We start from the raw sequence: 23,426 nt of genomic DNA, 5'->3' as shown, positions 1-23,426 counted from the left end.
GTGGCACGATCTCGGCTCACTGCAAGCTCCGCCTCCCGGGTTCACGCCATTCTCCTGCCTCAGCCTGCTGAGCTGCTGGGACTGCAGGCGCCCGCCACTACTCAATTTCTTTAATATACGTAGGCCTATTCAGATCGTCTGTTTCTTCTCGTGTGAGTTTTGGCAGATTGTGTCTTTCAAGGAATTGATCAATCACATTTGTGGGTATGAATATTCTTTTATTCTCCTCTTAATATCTGTGGGATCTGTAGCAATGTTTCCTCTTTCACTTCTGATATTAGTAATTGTGTCTTCTCTTTGAGTTAGCCTGGCTAGAGGAAGTATCGATTTTATTGATCTTTTCAAAGAAGTGGCTTTTGGTTTTGTTGATTTTCTCTATTGATTTCCTGTTTTCAATTTCATTCTTTTGCATGGGGATATCTAGTTTTCCTAGCACCATTTGTTGAAATGACTGTCCTTTTCCCCCATTGAATGGTCTTGGCATACTATCAAAAATTGCTTAACAGACCAGGTGCAGTGGCTCACACCTGTAATCCCAGCAGTTTGGGAGGCAGAGGTGGGCGGATCACCTGAGGTGAGGAGTTTGAGACCAGCCTAGCTGACATGGCAAAACCTCGTCTCTACTAAAAATACAAAAATGAGCCAGGCCTAGTGGCACATGCCTGTAATCCCAGCTACTTGGGAGGCTGAGGCACAAGAATCACTTGAACCCAGGAGGCGGAGGTTGCAGTAAACTGAGATTGCACAACTGAACTCCAGCCTGGGCAACAGAGTGATACTCAGTCTCAAAAAAAAAAAAAAAAAAAAAAATTGCTTGACCATATTTGTAAGGGTTTATTTCTATGCTAGGCTGGCTGTTGTATTCCATTAGTCTCTTTGTGTTCATGTCCATACCATACTGTTTTGATTATTATAGCTTTGTTTTAGAAGGTTTGAAATCAGGAAGTGTGAGACATACAACTTTGTTCTTTTTAAAGATTTTTTTTTATGGAGTCCCTTGAGATTCCATATGAATTTTAGGATGGATTTTTCTATTTCTACAAAAAATGCTGTTGGGATTTTGGTAGGGATTGCCTTAAACTTGTGGATTGCTTTGAGTAGTATTGGCATCTTAATGATACTAAGCATTCCAACCCATGAACACAGGATGTCTTTTCATTTGTTTGTGTCTTTAATTTCTTGCAGTTTTCAGTGTACAAGCCTTTTGCCTCCCTGGTTAAATATTTTATTCTTTTTGATGCTACTGTAAATGGAATTGTTTTTTAATTTCCTTTTTGAATTGTTTATTGTTAGTATATAGACATGCAATTAATTTTTGCATGTTTTGTATCCTGCAACTTTGCTTTTTTTTTTTTTTTTTTTTTTTTTTGAGACGGAGTCTTGCTTTGTCACCCAGGCTGGAGTGCAGTGGCATAATCTCAGCTCACTGCAAACTCTGCCTCCCGGGTTCACGCCATTCTCCTGCCTCAGTCTCCCAAGTAGCTGGGACTACAGGTGCCAGCCACCATGCCCGGCTAATTTTTTGTATTTTTAGTAGAGATGGGGTTTCACCGTGTTAGCCAGGATGGTCTCGATCTCCTGACCTCGTGATCCGCCCACCTCGGCCTCCCAAAGTGCTGGGATTACAGGCTTGAGCCACCACACCCGGCCAACCTTGTTGAATTTATTAGCTCTGTGTGTGTGTGTGTGTGTGTGTGTGTATGTGTGTAATCTTTAGGGTTTTCTACATATGAAATAATGTCATCTTCAAACCAGAGGAAAGTTTACTTCTTCCTATCCAATGTAGATGCCTTTTATTTCTTTTTCTTGCCTCATTGTTCTGGCTAGGACTTCTAGTACTATGTTGAACAGAAGTGACGAAAGCAGGCACCCTTGCCTCATTCCTGATCTTAGAGGAAAAGCTTTATCTTTCACCATTGAGTGTGATATTAGCTGTGGGCTTCTCATATATGGCCTTTGTTGGGTTGACATCACTTCCTTCCCTTTTTTTGAGACAGAGTCTTGCTCTGTCACCCAGGCTGGAGTGCAGTGGCGCAATCTCGGCTCACTGCAACCTCTGCCTCCCAGGTTCAAGCGATTTTCCTGACTCAGCCACCCAAGTAGCTAGGATTACAGGCATGTGCCACCACACCTGGCTAATTTTTGTATTTTTTTAGTAGAGACAGGGTTTTGCCACATTGGCCAGGCTGGTTTTGAACTCCTGACCTCAGGTGATCCACCCGTCTTGGCCCCCCAAAGTGCTGGGATTACAGGTGTGAGCCACTGTACCCGGCCATTTCCTTCTGTTCCTAATTTCAGGCACCACTGTTGCCTTTCCCTTTCCCTTTTTCCTTTGTCCTCAATCCAGAGGGAGACCAGGTGCTCACCCTCCTTCATGCAGCAACCCTTCCTGTACTTTAAGGTGGATGCCTGAGGAGGGCAGCTTGAATTTTCCTTCTTCAGAGAATTTGCCCACAGTTCTCTGCCTCTTTCCATTAATTAGTCCAGTCACAATGCAAACTTTTGTTGAGACTGTGCTAGGCTTGGCATAGTGTTTGCCATCCACAGGTGGCTTCATGTATGTTGTCTCAATCTTCCCAGGAGCTGTTCGAATTAGGAATTATTTCTGTCACCAGATTTAGAAGCAGAGGGGCTTGCCCAAGGCAGAGCCAGCTCCCATGACTCCCAGCAGTGATGCATTCATGCCAGGCTGCCCTGTTTCTGCGTCCAGCCCTTAAGCCGTGTTACTGGCACTGTGCAAGTGCCTCTTGTCTCCGAAAGCTGCCTCTGATCCTAGTGGAAAGGGCCCAGGACCAATCCTGAAGTTCACCTTCTCTCTTTGTATTCATAGAGGTCCTGGGCCTATGTCAAGAAATGCAAAAACAACATGTGTCCAAATCGGGGATTGGTGAGTCAGCTGCTGGAATGGGAGAAGACTGTCCTTGGAGATTCTGTCACAAACATCATGGATCCGCTCTACTGATCTTCTCCGAGGCTTCTCCGAAGCGATGGGTACTGAAGAGCCTCGCTTGGGGGCATTTTGTGGGTGGAGGGTCACAGTGTGTATACCCAGGCTTGTCTGGAAGGAGAAGGCCTTTGCTGCCTGAAAGTCTCATGTCAGCCTCCTGTACTGATTCTTCCCAAGCGCCTGTTCACGCCACCTAGCAGGTGTGCCCCGCTCAGGCTCACTGAGAACCCGCATCCCTGAGGTGTCCTGGGCCATCCCAACTGCACCCCTGAGGCTGCCTCTGAAAGAGCAACTGGCTGCTAGAGCAGCTGCCCTGCATCCCCCTGGTGACTTAGACCCTTTGGAGGCTGCCTGGGGGCGCCCAGAGATTGCCTGTGTTGGTTCACAGAGGATGTCACAGTAGCCACCAATAGGCAGTCCCCTAGCCCCAAAGATACCAAGCCCAGCCTTGTCTAGCCCCCAGGCTCCTGGAATGGGATCACACCCTTGCCTCATCCCCAGTGTTTCCTGCCATCCACCTCTTGAAACAGATTTTCTTTCCCTGCTCCCCACTCATTTCTGCCTGGCTGTGTTTCACCACACCTCCCCCATCTCCCTATCCACGTTTCTAGAAATTCCTAAGGTCTTAACAGTTTTCCTTTTATTTTTATCCCCTTTCCTTTTTTTAAATTTATTTTTATTTTTATTTATTTTTTTGAGGCACGGTCTTGCTGTGTCTCTCAGGCTGGAGTGCAGTGGTGCAATCATGGCTCACTGCAGCCTCAACTTCCCTGGGCTCAAGCGATCCTCCCACCTCAGCTTCCTGAGTAAGTAGCTGGGAATGCAGGCATGCACCATCACACCTGGCTAATTTATTTTTATTTTTGTAGAAACAGGATCTTGCTCTGTTGCCTAGGCTAGTCTCGAACTCCTGGGTTCAAGTGATCCTCCAGCCTCAGCCTCTCCAAAGTGCTGGGATTACAGGTGTGGGCCTCAGCACCCAGTTGGAAGTTGTTTTCCGAATGTGCTTCTCCAAAGCTGGCAGCACCCACAGAACAAACTGGGCATCAGGAGAAGGCACAGACTAGGGGACTGGTAGGGGATTAGGATGTCCATCCATGCAGGGCCCTCCCCAAGTCCATTCGGCAACCATTCCCTGCCACCACGTGGGTGGGGCTGGGAACAGAGAGGTGAATGCCGTCCCACCACCTAGCGCGCTCTGCGGAGGGATGGAGGGGGTTTTGCCAGAGGGGGAACAACTTTCCACGCAGCCCTGGCTTTCCTCAGGGTTTGAGTTGGGACAGAGCCAGGGATAGCTGCAGAGCTCTGATTATGGACCTCCTGGTAGGCAGGACACAGCCGCTGGAAAGTTTTAAGCATGAACATGATAGGGAATCAGACTTGTGTTTTGGGAGGCGCAGTCTGGTGGCCGCGAGAAGGGACAGTGGAGGTGAGGCAGGGAGAAAGGAGGCCCCTGTAAAAATCCAAGCGAGAGAAGCAGCTCTAACTCCCTTCCCCAAAGAGGCTCAGCTTCCCAAGGACGAAAGTGTTGCAGGCAGGTGTCACCTCCCTGGACCTTGGTTTGCTCTCAGCATGACGGGTCAGAGCCCTGCTGGCTGCACCACGCCGCTGGCACAGTCAGTGCAGTCCGGGTCCGGGGGCTGCAGCCATCCCAGTCCGGGTCCAGGCCGCGAGTCCCGGGGCTAGCAACCGCCCTTGCATATGGCCCCGCCCCTTCCCCGCCCCTGCCTCGGATTGGCTGGGATGGGGGGCGTGGCCTTTCCCCATTGGTGTCTGTGGCGGCGCGAGCCCGGAAGCGGACGGGGGCGGCGGCGTAGGAGCCTCGGGCTGGCCGGGGTTGCTGCGCTGTCCTCCGCTCCTGGCTCCTGGCTCTGCAGCCATGCAGCCCCCGCCCCCGGGTCCGCTGGGTGACTGCCTGCGGGACTGGGAGGATCTACAGCAGGACTTCCAGAACATCCAGGTTAGCGCCGCTGCGGACGCCCCGTGGCCCCGAGCCGCGTTTCACTGACTCAGGGTCAAGGGTCGGGCAGCCCTGGGTCAGGCAGCGGGGAGCTAAGGGTCAGGGGTCGGGGCCCTGTCATCACTGCCTAGGGGGGCGAGGCCCCGGGTCCTGGTGTCCACCGCCGCCTCCTCCAGTGTCCGGGAACCCCGGTGGGACCCCATTGCGCTGGAGACCTCGCTTCCAATGAGGGCCTTGGAAAGGGGCCCAGACCCAGACCCCGTCCTCTCCCAGGAGAGAGCGGCCGTCTGAGTCATACACGGGCGGGCCCAATCTTGGGTCAGCCACTCAGCAAACGCGCAGCGGGCAGCGCTCGAGAGGCAGCCCGGGTCGGGGGAGCAGCGTTTAGGGGGAGTCCTCGGCCTGGATGGGGGCGCGCCCCAGGCGGAGGGACAGCGCGCACCGCTGAGGCCTTTAGAAGGAAAGAGGGGACTTGACAGGCCCATGTGGCTGCATCAAGGAGAGCTAGGGGAGGGGTGGGCGGGGCCAGGCCCTGTAGGGACGCCCTGGCCTGGCAGAGATCGGAGTCCCTCCGAGGCCAGTGGAAAGCTACGGGAGGAATTGTCTGGACAGCTCCCTCGGGGCCACCGTGGCTGTTCTGTCCAGAGGCCAGGGAGGAGGAGGCTGCTGGCCTCATCCAGGCAGGGAAGAGGGCGGTGGCTGTGGGTGGGCAGAAGTGGCACGTGCTGGGGTCCGAGGGGGCGTGGTGACCCCTCCTGGGCATGAGAAACAAGATCCAGACGGAGTAGAGCCCCCGCCAGCTGATGGCTTGGTTAGGCCTTTGCCTCTCCTGGACTGGTTCCAACCCCTTCCTGTCGGTATTGAAACCCAGCTGCCCCTGGTCCTGCCAAGCCCCCAGCCATTGGTACTTCTCCCCAGAGACCGAGCAGACCCAGCCTCCCCGCCTGGCCCCCGCTGTCCTGGCCACAGCCCCTGCTTGACTCACACTGCCACTTGCCCCACCTCTAGGCTGCGCCTTCTTGAGACTCACCTACCAGGGCAAAGTGCTCGGGGAAGCCTTGGGCCAAAGGTGAGGGGGGCTGGCCTTAGAGCAGGAGGCTCTAGGGCTGAAATCTGATGACCTTTAACTTGGGCAGAAGATGTCAGGAATGCCTGAGAACCTCAGCTCCGCCTGAACTGGAAGGCTGGATAGGCAGGAGGAGCTGAGAGGACAGAGGGCTGGCTCTGGGCAGCCCGCTTGGTCCAGAAGGGGGCCCTGGGGCCTAAGCTCCAGACTCAAGGTAGGAGAAAGAGAGCCTGTCCTTGTAGGGTGGGGACAACTAGCAGATGGGCTGAGACTAGAAAACCTTGGCCGGGCCTGGTGGCTCATGCCTGTAATCCCAGCACTTTGGGAGGCCAAGGCAGGCAGATCACCTGAGGTCAGGAGTTCAAGACCAGCCTGGCCAACATGGTGAAACCCTGTCTCTACTAAAAATACAAAAATTAGCCAGGCATGATGGCGTGCACCTGTAATCCTAGCTTACTTGGGAGGCTGAGGCAGAAGAATGGTTTGAACCCAGGAGGCGGAGGTTACAGTGAGCCGAGATCATGCCACTACACTCCAGCCTGGGCGACAGAACGAGACTGTCTCAAACCAAAAAAAAAAGCAAAAACATCTAGTCTGTTTCTCGGGGAGGGGTGCCGTGGGGGTCTCTGGGCTCACAGGTGGACACCCAGGTCCTCGCCTGCCTTGGGGAGACAGCCACCTCATCCCCAGGCAGGCGCAGTGCTTCCTCCTTTCCCTCTGAGTGAGACCCTGCCAGCAGCCCTGGGGGAGCCTGAGCCCCACGTCCTGCCTGCAGGCTCTGGCTCAGTGGCTCCCCAACTGGCCTGAGCCTTCTCCCTTCCGGTCCCCAGGAGACCCATCGGCTATACCGCCTGAAGCTGGAGGAGCTGACGAAACTTCAGAACAATTGCACCAGCTCCATCACGCGGCAGAAGAAGCGGCTCCAGGAACTGGCCCTCACCCTGAAGAAGTTAGGAGCCGCTATCCCACCTGCCATGGGCTGAATGTGGGGTGGGAGGGCTGGCGCTGTGAGACCCTGGGCACCGCTCCTCCCCTCTCTGGGCCGTGTTTGCCCTTCTGCCCCTGTGGGAGTCAGGGAGGACATTTAGGAGTCCTCCTACCCTGACTCTTTCTGGCCTCGCCCGCAGATGCAAACCCTCCCTCCCAGCAGAGGCCGAGGGGGCCGCTCAGGAGCTGGAGAACCAGATGAAAGAGCGCCAAGGCCTATTCTTTGACATGGAGGCCTATTTGCCCAAGAAGAATGGGTGAGGCCCCCACTGCCCACCCCCAGCTCAGTTCACAGCCACTACCGTGGGGGGAGGCCTGAAGCCGGGTGCTGCCCCCTCTTGCTCATTATAGTCAGCAAATGTTCCCTGGGCCCAGTGCAGGCTGAGCAGTGAGGCCCAGTGCTGACTTTAGGGGAGACAACCAGCTGAGGGTGACATTTAACGTGATAGGTGCTTCGTAGCATGGGGAATGAGGTGGCACAGTGAGGGATGCCTGACCCAGTCCAGGAGGTCACAGAAGGCTTCCTGGATCAGGGGATGGGTGGATTGAATCTTAGAGAATAAAGAGAGTGGGCCAGGCGTGGTGGCTCTCACCTGTAATCTCGGCACTCAGAGATGGAGGTGGAAGGATCACTTGAACTCAGGAGTTCAAGACCAGCCTGGGTGACATACTGAGACCCTTTCTCTCTATTTATTTAAAAAGAGAAAATAGGCTGGGCACGGTGGCTCATGCCTGTAATCCCAGCACTTTTTTGGGAAGCCAAGGCAGATTGCTTGAGGTTGGGAGTTCAAGACCCGCCTGGGCAACATGGTAAAACCCATCTCTACTGAAAACAAAAATTAGCTGGACGTGGTGGCGCACGCCTGTAATCCCAGCTACTCAGGAGGCTGAGGCAGGAGAATCGCTTGAGCCTGGGAGGCAGAGGATGCAACGAGCCGAGACTGCGCCACTGCACTCCGGCCTGGGTGACAGAGTGAGATTTTGTCTTAAAAAATAAATAAGTAAATAAATAAAAAGAGTGAGGCAGACACATGGGCTGAGGGCGAGAGGTAGCAGCAGGTAGACACAAAGGCCATGAGCAGAACTGTAGTGGCCAGAGCTTGGGGCGGGAGCTGAGAGGGAGCCAAGAGGCCAGAGGCTTTGCTGGGCTGCAGCACTTGCCTTGAGCCCAGTTGGCAGGGGAGAGGGAGGGGTGGAACGTGCGCTTGGAAAGGCCAGCTGCTGTCACTCAGGAGGACGGACAGGGCAAAACCCTCCGCCGAGCGAAAAATCCCAGCAGAGGCTGCAGGCAGGAAGATAGCTGGGAGAAGGTGTGGCCCAGAAGGCAGGGAGAAAGGAGTGTCAGTAGCCTCGGGGTCAGCCCTGTGATAAGGAAGGGGACGCGCATCCTGGAAGTTGGGTCACCTTGGCGAGAACCATTTGATGGAACAGGGTGGACGTTGATCTTGGGGATGACAGAAGAGCCAAGGAAGAGAGACAGCCAGGTTTAGGAGACTTTTTTTTTTTTTTTTTTGAGACAGAGTCTCGCTCTATCGCCAGGCTGGAGTGCAGTGGCACGATCTCAGCTCAACCTCTGCCTCCCTGGTTCAAGGGATTCTCCTGCCTCAGGCTCCTGAGTAGCTGGGATTACAGGCGCCCACCACCACACCCGGCTCATTTTTGTGTTTTTAGTAGAGACGGGGTTTCACCATGTTGAGCAGGCTGGTCTCAATCTCCTGACCTCATGATCCACCCACCTTAGCCTCCCAAAGTGCTGGGATTACAGGCGTGAGCCACCGCGCCCAGCCCTCTGGGAGACTTTTTAGAGCGTGGCTGTGAGTGGAGGGAGAGAATTAGTAACTAGGAACTGGAAATTAGCACCGGGCTGAGGGGCAGCTGCTGCCTGGGTGCAGGGTTCCTTTGCCCCTGGGAAGACGCAAGCACATCCACCTGCTGAAAAGGGGCCGGGAGGGGAAAGAGCCAGAAGAGGTGATGGAGGGAAGCCCTGGGAGAGCGAGAAGGGCTAGTGGAGGATGGAGGGTACAGAGATGAGGGTGAAGAGTGCTCCCAGTACAGTGACCCCACAGAGCAGGAGCCGGGCTATCTTCTCTGAGATGTTGCAGGTGGGGCCTGGGGTGGGAGGAGACAGGATGGAGGGTTTGGGGGAGGGGATGTGGAGAGGCCAGTGCTGGGAACCAGATGGGGAGCCGAGTGGGGACACATCCGCAGCCTGGTGGGTTGGCAGTGGAGGCTGGAGCTGGCCTGAGTGGGGAGCACTGTGCCGGGAGCACTCTGTAGAGGGAGAAGCATGGCTGCCGCAGAAGCTCTTTGTGGCCTGGGGCGAATGGCGTAACCACGCTGAGCCTCTGTCCGGCATGAGTGTGAACAAGAACCCATGCATCTGGGGCAGGTGCTGAGAAAGTGACCGACTTTGCTGTCACCTCTTGGAGTATCTCTGGCAGAGAAGGGCAAGATGATCTCAGTTGGTGGGTGTGGAGGCTGGACATTAAGGGGATTGGCAAGAAAGTGGTGGAATTGGCGGGTGGCCTGGGGACTCGGCCGGCTCCGATGAGATCTGGGACTGGAGAGCGTGGAGGCCTCTGAGGGATGGGGGGGGTTGTGGTGGGGAGAAACGCCCCGGCAGGCCGGGCACTTGGGGGGTCAGCCCACAGTCGGAGCTCCAAGCTTCTGTTCTGGTTTGGGAGGTTGTCCCAGATGTGGCCAGGTGTGTGGGTCACTGAAGTGGAACCCAGTACTGAAGATTCTGGAGGGGAGGTGGCAGGGAGCTGGGGGGTAGGTGGTAGCCATCGCACAGAGGAGCAATTGGGGACATGGGGACGGCCCTCAGCGAGGAGGGAGAGCCGGGTTCTCTTGGGGCCCTGAGGTGGGGGAGTTTCAGGCAAGACCGCGGAGACAGGGGACGCTGTTTCCCCAGGGGTCAGGATTCCAGAGCAGGCGGCGAGGAAGGCTGAGCATGGCGGGGAGTGGGTCTGCAGCCCCCAAGGTCAGAACCTGATGCCAAGGCCATGCGGAAAGCAGCGGGTGAGGGGGGGTGGCGGTGGCCCAGGCTCTGACCTGGCAGGCTTGGCTGAGTATCAGTGGCTTCTCTGTCACTCGGACTTCTCCTCACCCTGCCACCCCCTTCCCTAGATTGTACCTGAGCCTGGTTCTGGGGAACGTCAACGTCACGCTCCTGAGCAAGCAGGCTAAGTAATCAGGCTGGGCCTCCACCCGCCGACCCGGCCTTCCCCTCCACCCCCTCAGCCGGCCTTCCCCTCCACCGTGTCACCAGGCTTCCCCTCCACCCCCTCACCCGGCCTTCCCCTCCACCCCCTCACCCAGCCTTCCCCTCCACCCCCTCACCCGGCCTTCCCCTCCACCCCCTCACCCAGCCTTCCCCTCCACCGCGTCACCAGGCTTCCCCTCCACCCCCTCACCCGGCTTTCCCCTCCACCCCCTCACCCGGCCTTCCCCTCCACCCCCTCACCCGGCCTTCCCCTCCACCCCACCACCCGGCCTTCCCCTCCACCCCACCACCCTGCCTTCCCCTCCACTGTGTCACCAGGCTTCCCCTCCACTGTGTCACCAGGCTTCCCCTCCACTGTGTCACCAGGCTTCCCCTGCACTCCCTCACCCGGCCTTTTCCACCCCCTCACCCAGGCTTCCCCTCCACCCCACCACCTGGGCTTCCCCTCCACCCCCCGACACGGCCTTCCCCTCCACCTGACTTCCCTTGGCTCAGCTGCCCTCCCAGGGTGGGGGCATGCATGGGCCCCACCAGCACCCCACCCGTCTCACCAGCCTGTGCCCCCCAGGTTTGCCTACAAGGACGAGTATGAGAAGTTCAAGCTCTACCTCACCATCATCCTCATCCTCATCTCCTTCACCTGCCGTTTCCTGCTCAACTCCAGGTGGGTGTCCTGCCCTGCCGAGGCCCTGCCCATCCCCAGGCGCTGTGGTACCAACCCTCGGTCCCCTCCCTCCGCAGGGTGACAGATGCTACCTTCAACTTCCTGCTGGTCTGGTACTACTGCACCCTGACCATCCGGGAAAGCATCCTCATCAACAACGGCTCCCGGTGAGCAGGGCGGGCCCTGAGGGAGGGGAGCATGGAATGGGGCGCCGGGACCCTCTGGGAAGCAGGAACAGGCCCTGGGGGTGATGATCGTTCTCTGCTCCAGGATCAAAGGCTGGTGGGTGTTCCATCACTATGTGTCCACCTTCCTGTCAGGAGTCATGCTGACGTGGTGAGTGGCTGGGCCTCAGCAGGGGCAGGGAGGGGACACACGGCGTCCCCAAGAGTCCCCACATTGCCCTTCACTTTCTATCTTAGGCCCGATGGTCTCATGTACCAGAAATTCCGGAACCAATTCCTGTCCTTTTCCATGTACCAGAGTGAGTGTCCCAGATGTCCGTGCTGAGGCCTGGGGGCACCCGTGGTGGGGGTGGGGGCAGGGAACCCCCCTGGGCTCAGCCCCGCTCTTCTGCCCTCCGCCCGGCCCAGGCTTTGTGCAGTTTCTCCAGTACTACTACCAGAGTGGCTGCCTCTACCGCCTGCGGGCACTGGGCGAGCGGCACACCATGGACCTCACTGTGGGTGAGTCGGGCGTGGCCCTGGCATCTGGACACTCTCCTTTCCTCCCGTCCCGGGTCTGAGTGGTGGCGTCCCCTGTCCCTGGCCGTCCTGTGCCCTGACCTTCCTCCCCGCAGAGGGCTTCCAGTCCTGGATGTGGCGGGGCCTCACCTTCCTGCTGCCTTTTCTTTTCTTTGGACACGTAAGTCGTGCCTCTGTGTCCCTGCCTGTATGTCCATCCTCTGCACCGGCTTTGGGCTCGAGCAGGGGCTGGGTTTTCTGAGTAAAAAGCCTCCTCCCTGCTCAGTTCTGGCAGCTTTTTAACGCACTGACGTTGTTCAACCTGGCCCGGGACCCTCAGTGCAAGGAGTGGCAGGTGAGCTGGGGTCCCTGGAGAGGACAGATGGGCCAGGCCCAGGCCCAGCCCTCACCCTCTTCCCCCCGCAGGTGCTTATGTGCGGCTTCCCCTTCCTCCTCCTCTTCCTCGGCAATTTCTTCACCACCCTGAGGGTTGTGCACCAGAAGTTTCACAGTCAGTGGCATGGAAGCAAGAAGGATTGAGGCTGGGCCTTCCGCTGCCAGCCCAGAGGGGCTTCTGTGTCCCACGTGTTGTGGGAGGGGATGGGAGGCACCCCTCGAGTGTGTGTGTGTATCAGGGGGTCTCTGCTATTCTCCCTTGGGTTTTATGGGCTCTGTGGGCCCTGAAGGAAGACCTGGGCCCAGTGCCCTCAATAAAGAGAGGCCCAGAGGTGGCCTGAGCATGTGTGTTCTCTGGGGGGAGGGCAGGGCTTGGCGGCCCCACCACATGGGTTCCTGGGTCTGAGTTAAGTTGATCCAGGTGGAAGCTCCAGATCTACTCACACAATACCAGGCAAATACAGAAAACAGAACTTTATTCCAAGGGCCAGAGGTTATTTAAAATTATTTACACTCATTGGAAATCACATGGAGGGACTGGGCCCAGCTCAGCTGAGAGAAAGAGCCCTTCTGTGCGGCCACCAAGGGCCAGAGGCCTCCCAAGGCATGGAGCCCGGTGCCCCCGTGCAGGCCCTGGGCTGTGCTGCCGGAGGCCCTCGCCTGGCCTGGGGAGCTCAGGAGGGTGCACCCCAGGCCCCGGAGGAGTCTCTGTCACTGGACCTGTGCCTGTGCCAAGGCCAAGTCAAACCCACCCAGGAGACTGCAGGAGAGAGCCAGGAGAGTGATTACAGGCAGGAGTCTGCGGGGTGGGCAGGGCAGGCGAGGCCCTAGCTCCACACGTCCAGGGAGTAGCGGCCCTTGGTCATCAGCTTCTTGACATAGTCCACGGCCTGGGCGTGCTCCATGGCCCCGAGCTCAGCCACGATGTCGTAGAAGGTGTTCTGCACGTCCCTGGCCATGTTCCGTGCATCCCTGGGCAGGAAGAGGGGGTGCTGGGGGCTGGGCCAACTGCGGTAGGCAGGGCCTTGTCCTCCCCACCCCTACTCCAGTGACCCCACTCACCCGCAGACATAGATGTGGGCGCCACCTTCAATCAGCTTCCACAGGTGCTCTCGGTCCCGCTTTAGCAGGTGCTGGACATAGACCTGAGGCCAAGGGTGGTGCCGTGAGGGGAAGGCACAGCAGCTGAGGCCCTGCCAGCCCCATCCCTGGCTTCATGGGTGCTCGCCCGTCTCACCTTGTGGGACTGCTCCCGGGAGAAGGCCACGTTGAGCTGGGTGAGCGCGCCGTCCCTGTGGAACTGCGCCAGCTCCTCCCGGTACAGGTAGTCCTCATCTGAGCGGCGGCAGCCATAGTACAGCAGCGTCTCCCCCACCTCCTTGCCTGCGTGGCAGGGGCCGGGGTGAGCGTGAGGTTCCCAGTCGTCACCCCCCTCCCCCGCGGGCCCTCGCTCACCCTGCTGTCGCAGCCAGGCCCGCTCCTGGATGAAGCCTATGAAGGGGGCCACCCCGGTACCGGGGCCCACCATGATGACAGGCGTGGTGGCCTTGAAGGGCAGGCGGAACTGGGACTTGCGCACGAACATGGGCACCAGCGCGCGGCCGCCGTTCTCCCCAGCAGGCTCCTTGGCCCGCAGCCAGTTGGTGGCCACGCCCTTGTTGATGCGGCCGGCCTTGGTCTCGTACTCCACAACCACCGCACAGATGTGTACAGAGTTGGGATGGACCTGTGGGGAGGGCCGTGTGAGCTCCGCCGCCAAGCCGAGGCCCCTGCCCAGCCCCGGCCCCGAGTCCCGTTCTGCAGGCCATCCCCACCCACCCAGGGCCTCTTCCAGCCCACCTGGCACCCAAAGCTCAGAGGCCCCATCCCCAGCGGCTTCCCGGACTGGCTGTGGGGACCGGGGCTGGACAGATACTGGGAATCTCACAAACCAGCCCCACTGAGTCCACAGCCTGGAGAGGCATTTGGAGCTGCGCTGAGTGTGGAACTGGGGCTCAGGGCTTGGATCTCGGAGCTCCTGTGCTGACAGCAGGGCTGCGCCTCCAGCGTGTGGCTGGCAGGGCAGGGCCAGCCCTCACCTTGGAGGATGAGGCGATGGAGTAGTAGCGGGCCTGCAGGCGCGGCAGCAGCTCACACAGGTGGTCAATGGGGGGCCGCAGGGACGGGCAGTCCTGCAGGATGGCCAGGATGTGCCTCCGGGCCTCCACCACCCAGCTCAGGTACAGCTCCTAGGAGACACGGGGGTGAGACGGGGCTGATTGGAGCCCATGGAGCTCGGAGAACGGCGGGGTTACGGGCGGAGATCGCGGAGCCCAGGCGGCGCACCTTGCCCTCGCCGGAGGAGGAGGCCATCTTGCGCAGCAGCTCCTGCTCCGAGGGCTCCGAGGCGTACTGCGCCAGCTCGTACAGCACGTTGGTGCGCGGAGGGTTGGTGATGTCCAGGTAGTAGGTGAGGGCGGTGCGGTAGGACGTGGGGCACGGGAATGGGTGCTTCTTGTTGGACTCCTCTGCGGGAAAGGCACAGGCAGGATTTGGGCTACGCGGCCGCCTCCTGGGGATGGGTGGCTGCTGCGAGAGGGGTTGACGCCTCGGGCCAGCTCTGCGGGAACAGGCGCCCCAGCTGGTGCTGGAAACAAGGCCTGTGCTCTCTGATGCCTCCCTGGCCCTGGGGCCAAGTCTGGGGCCTCCAGCCAGAGAGGAAGTCCTCATCAGAGGCAGGACTCTTCTAGGGGAGGTGCGGGGCGCCCACCCCCACTGCACACTAACGCACCCGCTGTGCTTTCCCCGCACACAACACGGTGTGACACGGCGCCGCCCCTTTTCCTGCCGCTCCCTCACAGGCGGGTTGTGGAACCCGATAGTAAGGGCAGCCCTGGCGCGGCGGCTGAGGACCGGCTAGCAGGGGTGGGTGGAGACGGTCTGGGCCCAGGTCGGTGACCAGTGGGTTGCGGGGGCTTCACAGCGGGAGGCTCAGGCTGGGCAGCCCCACCAGGCCCAGGCTGCCCCGTGCAATGGCTACTGCCCCTTGGCACCATGGAGCACCCTTGGGGAGCTGGGAGGGCTGCTGACTCCTGACTTTGGTGAGAAGGTGCGAGCAGCCCCAGGGCCTTCCTTCCCAGCAGGACGCAGTGGCCATGGGGGAGCCGGGGCTGCCTCTGCCTCCAGGCCTCAGCACCTCACTCCCTTAAAGGCTATGACAGTGACGGGGTAGGGGGAACCCCAAGAGAGGGCCTGACCTACGGCCACTCTGCCTCCCATTTGCTTGGGATCCTGTAACCGTGGAGTCTCCATGCAAGGGCCGCGCAGGTACCCGGGCTTCAGGCCTAAGCAGAAGCTCAACCCAGGGCCTTCCTACAGGCCCAATCCTGCAGCTGCCTGGGCCCGGCAGGGCGCCCTGACTGTGGCACTCACCATCCAGGTTGTTCAGGGACATGACGACATCCAGGTCGGCACCCAGGATTTTGCCCAGCTGGTTGACGAGGGCAGAGTCGTTGGCCGGGTACACAGCCACGTGGTCCCCAGATTCATACCTGGAGGGAGACGCCAGGCTCGGCAGGGCGGAAGGCCGGCCCCGCCCCGGGTCAGGAGGCACAGAGTGAGGGTTCAGGGGGTGACGGCGGCAGCTGGTACCTGATTTTGGAGTCTGAGATGTCCAATTCCAGGTGCATGAGGTGGCGCTCGGTCCCCTGGTTCAGCTTCCGGTTGGTGGTGACTGCAGCCAGGAATGGATTCTTGGCATCGAAGGGGCTGGGTGGGGAGGAGAGAAGCGCAGTGAGCTGCCAGGGCTTGGATCTAAGTCTCTGTCCCCAAGGACCCTTCTGGTTGCACAAAGCACAGGGAATCTCAGAGATCTCCACGAGGAAATCTCACCAGTTACATCAAGGGCTCTCCCAGCCCGATTCAATGCAGTTCTCTTTCTTTTTGAGACTGAGTTTCGCTCTGCCACCCAGGCTGGAGTACAGTGGCGTGATCTCGGCTCACTGCAACCTCCACCTCCCAGGTTCAAGCAATTCTCCTGCCTAAGCCTCCTGAGCAGCTGGAATTAAAGGCGTGCGCCACCACGCCCGGCTAATTTTTATATTTTTACTAGAGATGTGGTTTCACCATGTTGGCCAGGCTAGTATCGAACTCTTGACCTCAAGTAACCTGCCTTGGCCTCCCAAAGTGCTGGGATTACATGTGTGAGCCACCGCGCCTGGCCCCAATGCAGTTCTCTCTACGGTCCCACCACGTGGGCAGAGCTGGGTCATCAGTGTCTCCGTTTCCAAATGTAGAAACTGAGGCTGGCCCTTAAAAGAACTGTGAGACCCAAGCTGACGGTGCCACAGGCTGGAAGGTGGCTGGGTCTCCAAATGAGGGGCACAGCTTCCCCACCCCCATACATCCTGGACTACACTGTGGACGAGAGAGAAACCTGCACTCTGGAAAGCCACTGAAATGCGGGGCTTCTTGCTCCAGCCAGGCTGGGGCAGGCCTACAGAAAGCAGGGCAGCTGGTATTGGATGCAGTGGCAAGGACTTCCCTGGGTGGCTCAGGCAGGAATCTGGGCAGCACCTGGGGTCATCAAGGGCGCAGAGAGGAACGCTAGGTTTTCCCCAAGTCTATCTACGGAGACAGATTCTAAGAAAATGAGCCCAGCTGCCAAAGAGGATCCTAGCCACAGAGCCCAGTGCGCTGTGTCCTTGTTGAGAAGTGGGACGCTCCTGCTGCCCTGGGCAGTGTAGAGTAAGGTGGCTAAGTGAGCTCAGTACAAACTGGGCAAGTGCCAGTCTTCTGGGGCCGGGCCCTGGACAGGCACTGTGTCAGGGCATGGAGCAGCTGCCTGGCTCCTGGGCAGTTCCCCTCTTGGCTCTGGGCCTCATGCCCTCCCTGTGTAGGGACACTCACGCCCACTCGTGGCATGGGGTCTGGTGAGAAGGGCCCTGCGGGGATATGGGGATACACGGCAGACTGAGTCTGGGATGCACCAGCGGCCATAGAGCTGTCTGCCCCAAGCCACATTCCCTCCACTCACGGCTTCTGGTTCTCGTAGCTCTTCAGCCGGCCCATCTCCCCCACGTACACCTTGGCCGCGTCTATGTCAGTGTGGACCACAAGCTCGTACTGGCGAATGCTGGAAGAGGGAGACCGAGGGTGAGGCCGGGAAGCAGCAGGGTCAGTCCTGAGAGGGAGGGGTTGGACTACAGGGGAGACGGCGCATGGCCTTCGGGACAAGGGCCCAGGTACATACGACAGGAGGCAGGGGAGCCCCTGCTGCAGATGCGCAAGGAGGGCAGGCGAGGGGGCAAGGAGGGAAGTGGCGTGGAGCTGCCAGGGGTCAGGCGCCCAGAAGCCAGGGCAGGGCTGGGCAGGCTTCCGGGAGATTCTGGGAGAAGGTAAGGAAAGCCCGGGCACTACCCAGGGGCCATCGAGGGCACAGACAGGAACGCTGTTTTTGGCCAAGTCTATGGAGACAGATTTTAAAGAAATGAACCTCTGCCGAAGTTGAACGTAGCCTCAGAGCCCGACGCGCTGTGTGCTTGTCGAGAGGTGGGGTGCGCCCCACTGCCCCGGGGCAGTGCAGAGCAAGGTGGCAGAGTGAGTCCTTGGCTGGGACCAAGGTCCCTCCTCGACCTCGCTGCGACCCACTGCCAGCCCCCATTCCAGGGTGGCCACCCTCGGCACAGGACCCGCCCAGCCCACCCACCGGTGGCACCTGCGGGCACTCGCTCACCTGGACTCCTCGCCAGTGGCTTCCACCCCAAAGTGTTCACACACGGCCGGCCAGAACTGCTCTCGCCAGGTGATGAAGTCCTCCTCCAAGCTGGGCCGAGGAGAGGAGGGGGGAACGGCTCAGGGGAGGCCGATGTGGCAACAATACCTGGTGCCAGGCATGCCCCGTCCCCAAAGGTCAGGACTGGGCGCCCAGTGACATCAACCCAGAGCATTAGGAAGGCTCCACGGAGTTGGACAAGCCGAAAAGCAAAACCGGCAGAGGCAGGAGAGCCCCTTCCCTGTGTGGGAGGCGCGTGTTGCTGAGTCTCAGCTGACACAAGGGTGTGCGTGTCCCTCACATTCCACGGCCCTTGCCTAAGCCCACAGCGCTGATCAGGGTGGCAGGGTGGGCACTCACTTCCCATCGTCGTCGCCCAAGCCCAGCTCAAAGATGCGCTGGGCGCCGAGCTGCTCCAGCCGCTTGTCCACGTACTTGCCCATGGCATTGAAGTGCTCATAGGTTTTGTTCCCAAGACCAAACACCTGTGTGGACACAGGGGCCGCTCTGAGGCCTGGCCCTCAGCCTGACCAGCGGGAGGTGCCATGGGGGCGGGGTGGGAGGCCCCACAGTGCTGGCTGAGCTGCTGGGAACACCTGCAGGCCTCCATCCCATCAGGCGCCTTGCACTGCGAGGAACACTGGGCCACTGAAGAGGCTTCGTCTGGGTGACCTGCAGCCCACAGCCTGCCCCGTCCACCGCCAGCCTCAACCCACGGGGAAGTGGAGGCAGCCCACCCTCCCCACTGGCTGGGACTCCAGCTCCCCTAGCCCAGCCAAGTCCCAGTCGTCTGGCCAGAACCCTCTTGCCTTTAGTCTCCAGCACCCAATGTCCCCTGGAGCTGAGGACGGGGAGGGGACACTCTCATAGTGCTGGGGTCCAGGGCAGAGGAGAGGATCTCACGAGTGGCCTGCCCTGGCTGCTGAGAATGGGGTGGCGGTCTGGAGGGCTGCCTTTCAGACACGAGGATCCAGAGGCACCGCAGGCCACCGGGAGCCCATAGCAGTCTTTGGGTGACTCACCGCAAACTTGACCCCAGAGAGATCCACGTCCGTCTCCTGGAGCCAGTCGTAGAAGTCCTGGGCATTGTCGGTGGGGTCCCCCTCGCCGTAGGTGGCCATGCAGAAAACCACCAGGGCGTTGTCGATCTCCGGCAGGCTGCTCAGGTCAGCCTGCAGAGATAGGGGCAGGACCGCGCCCCGGCTATGACTGAGCCTGCTCAAGGTTCGACCCGCGCCAGACAGGGAAGGCCAGGTCCTGCCCAGGGTGGTGCCAGGCCAGGGATGTCCGGGTGTCATGGGATTGGAAAGAAGGAATGACACAGAGGGTGGGGCATGGGCATCTGTGTCAGGTGGGCAGGACAAGGTCACCTGTGTTGGGGAGTGGAGAGGATGTGTTTCTAGAGGAAAGTGAAGTTTGCCACAAAAGAGCCACCAGAACGCGGCCTCCTGTGCTGATGCAGGTCTGGGGTCACCCTGGGAACTTCATCATTCCAGGGCTCCCAAGCACCACATGGCCCTGGTGCTCACTGGTAATCTAAATTGTTCATCAACTTGAAATGCAGCCTGGAGATGGCTGTGCGGTGGTGCCCGTCACCAAGACCCCGGAGGAGGGGGGAGTGGAGCAGCTGGGGAGGGTGGGTTTGGTTTGGGAGATGTGGCGGCCACAAGGAGGGCAGCTGGCACTCTGGGGAGGACCGGTCCTGGGGAAAGGACGCCTGGTGTGTGGCTGCAGCTGCAGGAATGGCCCTTCCTTCAGTTAGTGCAGGGATGGCAGTGACCCTCACAGGAAGGCAACTTCTGAGGACGTCTTCCCAGGACCCCACTCCCTGCCAGTCTCCCCCTGCTGAGGGGCGCCCTACAGACCTGCTCCCCGTCCTGCCCACTGCCTCCATCTGGGGCCGGCCCGCGGTGGCAGCTTACCAAGTCATACTCCTCGGGGTCCGCTGACATGCCTCGCATCCCATAGCGGTGGGCGTCCTTGGACAGGCGGTTGGCAAACTCCTCTGCAGTCCCCGTCTGGGAGCCGTAGAACACGATGATGTTCCTCCCCTAAGGAAGGCAGACACAGGGTTGGTGAGGGCCACAGACCTCAGCCACGGCTCCGGTGGACACCCACTGGGCAAGCCGGGCAGGCCTGGCAGGCAGGGGCCCTCCAGGCTGCCCTCTTTCCTCCCTGGCTTTGAGTCCCTTCTCAGTTCCTCTGGGACTCGCTTCTCACTGTCACAGCCACTGTGGCAAAGGAGGGCAAAGGTCACCAAGGCAATCTCACACGCGGCTGCTCAAGATCACACGTCTGACATTTTCATGACACGGGAAAAAACACAGTTAAAAAAGGTAACCAATGTATAGCCCTTATTTGTGGGGGAATGCTTCCAGGACCTCCCATAGATATTTAAATGCAAGGATGCAGCCAGGCATGGTGGCTCACACCTGTAATTCCAGCACTTTGCAAGGCCGAGGTGGGTGGATCACCTGAGGTTAGGAGACCAGCCTGACCAACACGGTGAAACCCTGTCTCTACGAAAAATACAAAAATTAGATGGGCATGGTGGCATGCACCTGTAATCCCAGTTACTAGGGAGGCTGAGGCAGGAGAACAACTTGAACCCAGGAGGTGGAGGTTGCAGCGAACTGAGATCACGCCACTGCACTCCAGCCTGGGTGACAGCAAGACTCCGCCTCCGGTAGCTCACGCCTATAATCCCAGCACTTTGGGAGGCCGAGGCAGGTGGATCACCTGAGGTTGGGAGTTCGAGACCAGCCTGACCAACATGGAGAAAAACCCATCTCTACTAAAAATACAAAATTAGCCGGGCATGGTGGCGCATGCCTGTAATCCCAGCTACTTGGGAAGTTGAGGCAGGAGACTCGCTTGAACCTGAGAGGCGGAGGTTATGGTGAGCCGAGATCGCGCCATAGCACTCTAGCCTGGGCAACAAGAGCGAAACTCCATCTCAAAAAAAAAAAAAAACAAGAAACAAATCGAAGGATGCTCAAGTCCCTGCTATAAAATGATGTATTTGTGTGTAACCTACACAAATCCTCCCATATACTTTAAATCATCTCTACTTATTAATATAATATCTAATGTAATGTAAATTCTCTGTAAATAGTTGTTACACTGTATTGTTTAGGGAACAGTAACATGATAGTATGTGTTCAGGACAGACACAACCATACATTTTTTCTCCAAATATTTTCAATCTGCAGTTGAATTCATGAACTCAGAACTCAGATATGCACGGCTGGCTGTACAATCCAATTGTGTTATATAAATAATAGACATGTATATCAAAACATACATATATATTTTCTTTCTATACCCATAGGCACAAAGAAAACAGACTGGCAAGAAATAAACCGAAAGTCCCTAAAATGGGGAGTTCTGGGTGTGTTTTCTGGTTAATTATAATACATATTTATTATAAAATTTTAGACAACAGGGAAAGGTCCTGGGGCTGGCTCACATACTCGTCAGTCCACCCTCCTCCTACAGCAGCTGTTGAAAAGCCTGAAATCCTGTTCCCCAGAGCCCCTTGGGGCTGGAGTTGCAGCCAATTCGGTTCAGCCAGTTGGACATGCTTTGCAAGATCTGAAGGGTGGAAGGGAGGCAAAGGCTTCCTGGCCCCTCGTGCAAATGTGAGGTTCTCTGCAGCAGTGCCTAGTCTTCAGTGCCTCAAGTATTTCTTTCACTTTTTCTTTTCTTTTCTTTTCTTTTGAGATGGAGTTGCGCTCTGTGGCCCAGGCTGGAGTGCAATGGCACGATTTCAGCTCACTGCAACCTCTGCCTCCTGGGTTCAAGCAATTCTCATGCCTCAGCCTCCCGAGTAGCTGGGATTACAGGCGCCCACCACTATGCCTGGCTAATTTTTTTGAATTTTTAGTAGAGACTGGGTTTCACCATGTTGGCCAGGCTGGTCTCGAACTCCTGACCTCAGGTGATCCGCCCACCTCGGCCTCCCAAAATGCTGGGATTACAGGCATGAGCCACTGCACCTGGCCACCTGAGGTATTTCTAATAGTTTTGGTAGCCAGACTGCAAGTTCCTAGTCCTGGTTACTGGCTTATGTGGTGTTCAGAGGCAGCTGTAGAAGTAGCTTCTTATCCTGGATCACAGCTACACGTGGTGTGTCCTGAACTCAACAGTTTCAGGCTGGATTCGAAGGGAGCAGATACCTCGCAGGTCACTTCTGTTATATCTTAGAGACCAACCTGAAACCTGCTCCTTCAGCCCCTCCAGTAACCTGGAAGCACCCCCTTCCCCGTGTGAAATCCCTTCTAGATTAAAATGCCTAAAGCAGTCTCTAGTTTCCACACTGAATCCCACCTCATACAAAACAAAACGTATGGGGCTGGGTGCAGCAGCTCACTTCTGTAATCCTAGTACTTTGGGAGGCTAAGGTAGGAGCATGACTTGAGCCCAGGAGTTTGAGCCCAGCCTGGGCAACATGGCAAAACTCCATCTCTACTAAAAATACAAAAAAAGTATCTGGCTGTGGTGCCTGATTCTAGCTACTTGGGAGGCTGAGGTGGGAGGATCACTTGAACCTGGGAGGTTGAGGCTGCAGTGAGCTGTGATCGAGCCCCTGCACTCCAGCCTGGGTGACAGGAGTGAGACTGAGTCTCAAAACCACCACCAAAAAAACCTTATGGATTACAATAAATGTTCTTATACTTTTTAAAGTTCCTGAATTTTCTACAAGTCATTGTTAATTCATTAAAAGGATTTTTCTTTGTTTTCTCCTTGAGATGGAGTTTCGTTCTTGTCACCCAGGCTGGAGTGCAGTGATGGGATCTCGGCTCACTGCAACCTCCGCCTCCTGGGTTCAAGCGATTCTCCTGCCTCAGCCTCCAGAGTAGCTGGGATTACAGGTACCCGCCACCATGCCTGGCTAGGTTTTTGTATTTTTAGTAGAGACGGTGTTTCACCATGTTGGCAAGGCTGGTCTCAAAACTCCTGACCTCAGGTGATCCACCCGCCTCGGCCTCCCAAAGTGGGGAAATACAGACGTGAGCCACTATGCCCAGCCAAAAGGATTTTTTTTTTTTTTTTTTTTTGAGACGGAGTCTTGTTCTGTTGGCCAGGCTGGAGTGCAGTGGTGTGATCTCGGCTCACTGCAACCTCCGCCTCCCGGGTTCAAGGGGTTCTCCCACCTCAGCCTCCCGAGTACGTGGGACTACAGGCGCGTGCCACCAGGCCCGGCTGATTTTTGTATTTTTAGTAGAGACAGGGTTTTGCCCAAAAGAGTATTTTAAAATAATCACTGTAAAAATAATAGAAAGTGCTTATGATGATCAGGTTAAGAGAACAAAAGATGACCTAAGATAGCAGCTAAATATTTACAGTAGCATCAAAATATATAAAATACCTAGAAATAAACTTTATAAGAGATGTGTCAGAGGCTACTGAACGACACACGAAGGACTCACGCCAATGGAAAGGCATCCCGGTTGTGGACAGGGAGTCTCGACCCACAGAAATGGCAGCTCTACTTATGTCACTAGAGAAATGTGGCATGATGTAATAGAAATCTGAAGCAGCCGGGTGCCGTGGCTCACACCTGTGTAATCCCAATACCCTGGGAGGTCACACCAGGAATACTGCTTAAGCCCAGGAGTTTGAGACCAGCCTGGGCAACATAGTGAGACCTAGTCTCTACCAAAAAAAAAAAAATCTGAACAGCTCTTTTTTTCCTCAACAAATTGATCCTAAAAGTCATGGAAAAATAAGTAAGAATCCATA

The 23,426-nt window shown here is 57.3% G+C and overlaps 3 protein-coding genes across 31 annotated transcripts in view; 2 read left to right on the top strand and 1 right to left on the bottom strand.

Moving 5' to 3' along the window:
• Nucleotides 1-3,094, top strand: part of STYXL1 (serine/threonine/tyrosine interacting like 1) — a 54,147-nt gene extending 51,053 nt beyond the window's left edge. For all 27 annotated transcript variants that reach the window (XM_037990482.2, XM_037990483.2, XM_008018388.3 and 24 more), the window contains one exon: nucleotides 2,831-3,094. In XM_037990482.2, coding sequence (XP_037846410.1) covers nucleotides 2,831-2,962 — 132 coding nt within the window. In that variant the 3' untranslated portion in view covers nucleotides 2,963-3,094. The remainder of the gene's footprint in view (nucleotides 1-2,830) is intronic.
• Nucleotides 3,095-4,743: 1,649 nt separating this feature from the next.
• Nucleotides 4,744-12,260, top strand: TMEM120A (transmembrane protein 120A). The gene is made up of 12 exons (XM_008018378.3): nucleotides 4,744-4,907; nucleotides 6,804-6,922; nucleotides 7,101-7,217; nucleotides 10,090-10,149; nucleotides 10,755-10,850; nucleotides 10,928-11,017; nucleotides 11,121-11,186; nucleotides 11,273-11,334; nucleotides 11,444-11,536; nucleotides 11,650-11,714; nucleotides 11,820-11,888; nucleotides 11,960-12,260. The coding sequence occupies exons 1-12, from the start codon at nucleotides 4,827-4,829 to the stop codon at nucleotides 12,071-12,073; spliced, it is 1,032 nt and encodes a 343-aa protein (XP_008016569.1). The 5' UTR covers nucleotides 4,744-4,826; the 3' UTR covers nucleotides 12,074-12,260.
• Nucleotides 12,261-12,388: 128 nt separating this feature from the next.
• The window catches only part of POR (cytochrome p450 oxidoreductase), a 74,662-nt gene continuing 63,624 nt past the window's right edge, over nucleotides 12,389-23,426 (bottom strand). For all 3 annotated transcript variants that reach the window (XM_008018368.3, XM_073012694.1, XM_037990474.2), the window contains exons 4-16: nucleotides 19,604-19,732; nucleotides 18,704-18,853; nucleotides 18,042-18,166; nucleotides 17,643-17,732; nucleotides 16,944-17,042; nucleotides 15,560-15,676; nucleotides 15,341-15,459; nucleotides 14,255-14,436; nucleotides 14,008-14,157; nucleotides 13,385-13,655; nucleotides 13,167-13,312; nucleotides 12,992-13,074; nucleotides 12,389-12,901 (exon numbers count right to left, since the gene is read on the bottom strand). In XM_008018368.3, coding sequence (XP_008016559.2) covers nucleotides 12,757-12,901; nucleotides 12,992-13,074; nucleotides 13,167-13,312; nucleotides 13,385-13,655; nucleotides 14,008-14,157; nucleotides 14,255-14,436; nucleotides 15,341-15,459; nucleotides 15,560-15,676; nucleotides 16,944-17,042; nucleotides 17,643-17,732; nucleotides 18,042-18,166; nucleotides 18,704-18,853; nucleotides 19,604-19,732 — 1,806 coding nt within the window. In that variant the 3' untranslated portion in view covers nucleotides 12,389-12,756. The remainder of the gene's footprint in view (nucleotides 12,902-12,991; nucleotides 13,075-13,166; nucleotides 13,313-13,384; nucleotides 13,656-14,007; nucleotides 14,158-14,254; nucleotides 14,437-15,340; nucleotides 15,460-15,559; nucleotides 15,677-16,943; nucleotides 17,043-17,642; nucleotides 17,733-18,041; nucleotides 18,167-18,703; nucleotides 18,854-19,603; nucleotides 19,733-23,426) is intronic.

This window comes from Chlorocebus sabaeus, chromosome 28, assembly GCF_047675955.1.
Source record: "Chlorocebus sabaeus isolate Y175 chromosome 28, mChlSab1.0.hap1, whole genome shotgun sequence".
NCBI lineage: Eukaryota > Metazoa > Chordata > Mammalia > Primates > Cercopithecidae > Chlorocebus > Chlorocebus sabaeus.
Note: the sequence above shows the minus strand (reverse complement) of the source record. Positions and strands in the feature narration are given on the sequence as shown.

Bases quoted from the DNA above. Each gene is read 5' to 3' on its own strand.
- TMEM120A (XM_008018378.3), top strand. From the start codon at position 4,827: ATGCAGCCCCCGCCCCCGGGTCCGCTGGGTGACTGCCTGCGGGACTGG. The intron at 11,335-11,443 runs GTGAGTGTCCCA...CGCCCGGCCCAG, and splicing joins GTCCTTTTCCATGTACCAGA to GCTTTGTGCAGTTTCTCCAG. The intron at 11,715-11,819 runs GTAAGTCGTGCC...CTCCCTGCTCAG, and splicing joins CTTTTCTTTTCTTTGGACAC to TTCTGGCAGCTTTTTAACGC.